General features: G+C 42.0%; 1 protein-coding gene across 1 annotated transcript; it reads right to left on the reverse strand.

The window, feature by feature from the left end:
• Positions 1-3585: 3585 nt before the first annotated feature.
• LOC109146921 (protein FAR1-RELATED SEQUENCE 5-like) lies at positions 3586-5562 on the reverse strand. Its single transcript, XM_019294573.1, has 3 exons — positions 5381-5562; positions 4787-5146; positions 3586-4564 (listed from the first exon to the last, which is right to left on the reverse strand). Exons 1-3 carry the CDS (start codon positions 5560-5562, stop codon positions 3586-3588), a joined length of 1521 nt encoding a protein of 506 aa, XP_019150118.1.
• Positions 5563-6624: the final 1062 nt, after the last annotated feature.

A 6624-nucleotide genomic window follows, 5' to 3' on the forward strand; every position in this document is an offset into this window, starting at 1 on the left:
CTGTTGGGTGCCGGGTGATGAGGCTGTTTTGCCTGAGGGGGCGATGTAAATATTTTGTGTTCCCCTTACTAACTATACGTTGGATGTTTGAAGCTGTTTAGTGGCTACTTTTGTGGTGTTTGTTGTAATGTATTGGGTGTGTTCCTTTGTAGGGCGATGGGGATGTGTGTGCCGAACAAGCTGATGTTAGGGTGTCGGATGAAGATGTGGTTTTGCCAGAGGGGGGCGATGTTGGCATTGGTGGTGTTGGTTCAGGTTTGGGTGTTTCCCCTATGTCGGACTGTGCACCATTCAGTACCCCAGTTGAGGTTCGTTGTTTTTGTTTGTGTTCGCAAACATATTCTGTTCATAGGCCTCATGTTCTGTGCATACTGGTTATTATAGATGTGCGTAGCAGATGTTTGTTTTGGTGATTTCTTTTTTAAGGTGTGTTCTGATAGCTGATGTAGATAGCTGTGGGATTTGTGGGTTATTTTAATTTTTTTGGGGGTTGCTGTGTGCTAGTTTATATTTGTAATTGTGCACGGACGTTTTGGATTTGTAGTGGTTCCTTTAAATGTTTATGGGGTTGTGTTTGGTGTCATTTGTTGTTGTTTGTTTCTTTGTTTCATGGCAGGAATGTTTAAAATTAATGTGGTTTCTGAGCCCACGTTGTCTGATGGCCCGGTGTGTGCGGCTCCGGTGAAAGCGGTGCGTCCCGTTATGCCTCTTGGATCCGTCCCCACGTTGTTGCGCTCCTATTCAGTATGAGCCAACAGGCCCAAGTGAAGCTGTTGCGTTTCCCATGCCTGACCTTCCGGAGGATGCGTTAATAGTGAATTGGTTATTGGGGGGGTCGCCTGCTGACATGTTAGTTTACCGGTTTTGTTTCTTATGTTGGTTTGCATATTCGTTTTATTCTTTGCACTTACTATTTGGTTATATTAGGGTTGAGACTATATTCTGTGTTGGTGAACGGACTTTGTCGTGGGAGAGTTTGCTATCGCTGACACCGGGTTCTGAGGTTGATGTTGGTGTTATAGATGCTTGGTCAGCTGTGTTGAATCGTCGGAGGCTACTAAGGGCTGTGCGTCACCCTCACGGCTTTTTGCTTCGACGTTCACGACGGTTAGTATCAATTCCATCACTTCCATTTCATTTTACTGTTGGTTGCTTTGTTTGGGGTTTTTGGTATCCGGTTTTTTATTTGTTTTTTTTTTCCTGTATTCTTTAGTTGTCTACAGTGGTTGATACTTCCCATCCCCCGGAGAAGAGGTTAGCTTGGTTCTCTGAGCGGTTGAGGATGGACTTGAAGTTGTCACCGTATGAAGATATTTGTGAAGTTGACATGGTATGCTTGATGAAGTTTTGTTTTTTCCATCTTAGGTTTGTGTGTTTCTGTATGCTCGCACATCCAGTCTCAGGTGTGCGCACTACACAATTCTTATGTGCATACTATTATAACATGTCCTCACCATATGCAGCCACCAAGTCTATTAGTATTTCAAGTTTTCATACATGCATTGTGTGGATACTGTAATGCCATATGTATATTTTTAAATTATTATTTTAGTATTTTTCTAAATAGCATTTAGTATCTTGGTGTATATCAGGTGTGCACATTGCACACTTTTTATGTGCGTACAGGTTGAGTTCATGTGTTCGGTCTGATATTTTGGTGTACCACTAGATCACACCCGAATGCTTTTTTTTTTTTTTTGTCGTGTGCAGCTGTTTTTCCCAATTCTACCGGCGTGGTCACTACTTCTTGTTGTGCCTTGATTTCCCCCGGTTTCGTTATGAGATTATTGACAATGATTCTAATCCTAAAGCAAAGGCGTTGAAATATGGCGATTGTATGAGGATTTGGTTAGTATTGCTCTCTGTGTGCCCCTACTCCGCTTTTGTTCTGTTTGTGTTATTTATTTATCCAGTTTTCTATAGTATGAGCGTTGAGTATTTTGGATTTCAGCTAGGGATGCTATCTAAATTCTTTGAAGTTATTTCTCCTCCGCGATCTACTGCGTGTGTTTGTGTGGAGTCAAAACGGTTGCAAATGCCTTGGCGGGATTCAAAGAATAAGGTTGATTGTGGTGTTTTTCTCATGCGGCATATGGAATCGTATGTTGGCCAACGTGTTCGTGATTGGGAGTGTGGTCTATTGAAGGGGGATACCCATTCGTTGCACAAGCTTAGGCTGCGTTACATGTCAGAGATTGTGATTTCAGTTCATAATGTGCACAGGCAGATCAATCTTTCTTGGGCGTACCAGTCCATATCTGCTCCTCTTCCACCTGTGTAGACTTGTGACCTATTTAGTTAGGCATTTTTGGTTTTTTTTGGGGTTGTGTGCACCCAGACGTTGTAGTTGTGCTTAGAGTTTGTTTTTGGTTCTGTACGCTGTTCTCTCCCGCTGTGGTGCGCACTGTGATGTGCTATTTCGTGGTTGTGCTTTTTACTCAATATTTGCTTATATCCAATGCTTATTAGTTTATCTTTTTGCATGGTATCCTAATTACTGCTCCCTTTAATGTTTGTGCGAATAAGTGGGTGCCTGTGTGCACTGCAGTGTAGCTTGTGTGCGCTGGGTGTGCGGTATATATACTTTGGTATGGGATCACGTTCGACCATGTGTGTACCGCTGTGGCGTGTTTCTGTGCGCGGGGATTATTTTCGATCATTTGTGCGCGGCTTTGTGGTGTATGTGTGTGGGGGTTTGTCTGTGAACTTGGTGTGTAGACTAATAGTTGTGTGCTTGGACTTATTTCCCCGGGTGCGTAGGGTGGTTGCTGTGTTTTTTTTTTTTTTTTTTTTTTTTTTTTTTTTTGGTTTAAAACAGAATGCTACGGATTAATGAGTCCATGTACTCAATGGGTGTTCATATTATCCAATTAATGAGTTTTGTGGTTGTGTGCACCGCTATGATGTGTTTCTGTGCGCGGGGTGAGTTTTTGGTCACGAGTGGGCGGATGTGTGTTGTAGGTGTGCACGAGTGGTTGTCAACTTGGCGTGTAGACAATTAGTTGTGTGCTCGTACGTATTGCCCTGTGTGCTGACTTACGCTTCATAAAATCGAATTAATACCAATATTGTGCAGTTTATAAATTAATGGCAGTGCGCACATCGTATGTATAACAAGGGTGCTTCATATAAATAATGGTGTACGGTTCGTAATCGTAAACTAAATTGCATTGTTCACTGTTTATAAAATAAATAGTATTCTAAACTTCGTGTGATGCAAGTTTATCTGGACAGGTGCGACTGTTGTGGCCTGGCAAGTCGCATATATTGCATGTTCGTCCTTTTTTCTGTTGTTTATTTGTGATGGCTTTCTCTTTGTTGCTTTTGAGTCTCTTCCCACTTCCTTTGTTCTTTGCCACTTGTGGTGGTTTTATTTGTATGTCTCCTGGTCTGCGTGATCCTATTAGTCTTTCGAACACAGATTCGTTGTTGCCACTCTGTTGTGTTTGTTGCGTCTCTCTTTCTAGATCTTTTTTCAATTGTTGTAATGTTGCCAACATTTTGTCCATTTTGTCTGGCCAACCATTCGCTAATCCAATGCAGTTGTAGAATTCGTTCCATAGCTGATTTGCAACTTTTGTTGTTTCATTCGCCTTGATAATATTTGTTCTTCTTGCCCATGGTACATCGTGTAATGGCTGTGCATGTGCGTCTCGTGATCCATCGTGGAACAATATGCCTGCACAGTATACCGACACGGTTGAAGTGCTTGCATGCACACTCTATTTGCTCCTTGCTTGGGTTTTCTGTTACTTCAAACATTTTTCCACGTTCCTCAACTTTGTAAGTCCATATATCACCTACGGAGTTTTTGTCGGTGATGTAGCACGTGAAACTGGCATCCCATACCTCTTGTTGAAATTCATAGAATATGTTTATTGTGTACACTCTCGCAGCGTGCTTCTCAATACTCAAAGGGGTTTTAGTTTCAGGGTACGAACCTTCATTTTCGGCAATGAGTTTTAACTGTCTATGTCTCTGTTCTCCAATTGCACTGTTGTATTGTGCCATGAATTCTACCAAGCTACAGTGGTGGTTTGTAAATTTTCCAAAGTAGCTGTTTTCTGATTCTGACCGTGATGTCGTCCTTAGCAGTCCTCCCATTAGTATGTCGTTGAAGTATGCTGGTATCCACGAGGCACGTGCCTCGTACAGTTGTGCAAACCACCTATGTTCTTCAAGACTGTAGTCCTTCATCAGTGTTGTCCATTTTCTCTCAAATTCATCTACGGTCAATGTGTCATCCCATACGGTATTATTCAGTTCCTTTTTGAAGTCTGCATTATGCCACAGTGCAACCCCTACCTTTTCTCCAACTTTTGACATGATGTGCCACATACAGAATCTGTGCCTGGTTGTTGGCATAGTTTGTGGTACTACTATCTTTAGTGCTGGATCTTGGTCGGTTGTAGTACATCTTGGTGTGTATTCCATGGCTGCCTTGAACTTCATGGCTAGCCACTCATATGACTCTACATCCTCTTTCGCAATCAAGCCAGCCCCAAATGTAATGCTTCTTTTGTGGTTATCCACCCCAGTGAAAGGGACGAACACTAACTTGTACCTGCAATGTAAGCACGGTTGCAATTAGTAGTTCGCAAACTTGTTGTGGTTGTAGTACCAGTGTCCTGCACGCTACTGCGCACACAAATCTGGTACATCAAGCACACGAGTATATATATTATATATATATATTTTTTATTAACATAAGCAGTGTATGCGCACATCTTTTTTAGCATGCATGCACAGTCAGTAGGTATCATATGTAATGAAGTGCGATATTTACCTGTTTGTGCTGTATGTAGCATCAAATGACATGACGTCTCCAAAGCATGCATAATTCCTCCGACATTCTGCGTCTGCCCAGAATAACCTAGTTAATTGTGCTTCTTCGTCTATGTCAAAATCGAAATAAAAGTCCGGGTTGTCCTCTTTTCTTTTGAACATGTCTTCTATCAGCATTTGGGCGTCCGCCTCAGCTATGTAGGCCAATAGGTCCCGTCTAAAATTGCAGAAGTCAATGCATGTTGCTCCTATATCTGTGAAACTGCCCACCATCTCTTTGAACAGTCTGAATGCTTTTGTGGGTCCTATGTTTGCCTTTGCACAGTGAGCCAAGAAGGTTTTGTGGCCGATGTCAAGTTGTCTATTTATCTTTAAAAAAGGTTTGCCATTGTCCGAGCATAGACAATGTGTATGTCGTAGTTCCATTGCATGGACTATATACCCACCAGTTTTGCACTTTGTCATTACCATACGTGCCTTACAGCCTATCCTGTTGGACACTCTCCTTCATTTCTTTTTTTCTTTTGAGCTATTTGTTGACTCCTTCCGTTCGGCCTTGTAACCCTCTCGTGAGCATAGCATATATTTAATTGACACTTCCCCGAATCGATTTCTCCGCTTTGTGCCATGCCTAACATCAAATCCTACTTCCTTAGCGTATGCTTCGTAGAAATCAATCCCGATGTCTACTGTTTCGAATTGCTGTCCTTCGTATGGTGTCATCTCTTTTTCTGTTGCCGGTGTGTAGTATTTTGCACCATCATCACGGATTTCCATTGCGCACTGTGTTTCATAGTGGCTACATTGGCCTTGACCTGTTCAACACATGAAATACACATTAGTTTTGTAGTCCGATAATTTTCGCAATATGTGCATGTTAGGCTTTCTCTGTGTCCAAGGTTCTACTAGGATGGTTCGCTTTGTGCATTTTTCTTCCAGGGTTTTTAAATGGTTTCTGTTGTGTGCACACGTCCCCCCCGTTTGTGTGCACCTCACCCTAAACACATGCAATCCTTTCTCCTAATTATCCAATGGCTGTATAACTTTTCCTGGGTGTTTACTACTGCCGTATGGTGTCTTCTAGGTGTCCCATTGATGTTTCTACATCTGTGCACGGGTGGATTGTTTTATTTTCACTGTAGCATTGGGAACTTTCGTCACTGTACGTAAAGTTTGTAGTATCCTATGTGTGCGTGTGACTATCTGGTTATGTGCACGGGTCAGTAATTTTGTTTCCCTATCACCACATTACAGTATTCATGTCGTGTTCATGATTAGGGTTTCCCATTACTCACGGTTTGTCCATGTTTTCCCCAATACATAAATATATACTGCACACAATAATTGATTATGAATAGTAACTGTATTTATGCGCATACTTTTCAATAATAATTCGCTTTCTATTCTACATCTATCATAATCAAGTTGTGATGTTTACTTGGTACTGATGGTGGCGTCCCTTCCATGTTCGCCTCCTTGGTTGTCGTACGTGGCGTCGCCGGTCCTCCTTGTGTTGTCGTGCTTGGGGTCGCCGGTTTCTTTCTATACACGGTGTTTTCCGTTGGAGTCGTGGATCGCGGTGGTCTGGGAGTGCCGTGTGTATTGCCTAATAACTAATCATACTAGAATTAATATTCTTTATTTTAGGTTGCATATCAGAATCGTAGGTTTGCCTTAATTAGGATTCAGATTGTTTGTCTAATTTGCCCTTTTCATATGTAATTGTCATCGTGGCAGTGGTTTCTCATCTTGCATCTAGTCCATTCATCTACTCTAATCTAATGGCCAATATTTGTCCTCAGGTTTGTATTTTAAGGGTGTTTGCATGTGAATGGCTCC

Source organism: Ipomoea nil, unplaced genomic scaffold (genome assembly GCF_001879475.1).
Source record: "Ipomoea nil cultivar Tokyo-kokei standard unplaced genomic scaffold, Asagao_1.1 scaffold1952, whole genome shotgun sequence".
Classification (NCBI taxonomy): domain Eukaryota; kingdom Viridiplantae; phylum Streptophyta; class Magnoliopsida; order Solanales; family Convolvulaceae; genus Ipomoea; species Ipomoea nil.

Coding starts and splice junctions, on each gene's coding strand:
- LOC109146921 (XM_019294573.1), bottom strand. CDS start 5,562: ATGGAAATCCGTGATGATGGTGCAAAATACTACACACCGGCAACAGAA. Junction 5,147..5,380: donor AGAAATCGATTCGGGGAAGT/GTCAATTAAATA, acceptor AAAGATAAATAG/ACAACTTGACATCGGCCACA. Junction 4,565..4,786: donor GCTACATACAGCACAAACAG/GTAAATATCGCA, acceptor CTTACATTGCAG/GTACAAGTTAGTGTTCGTCC.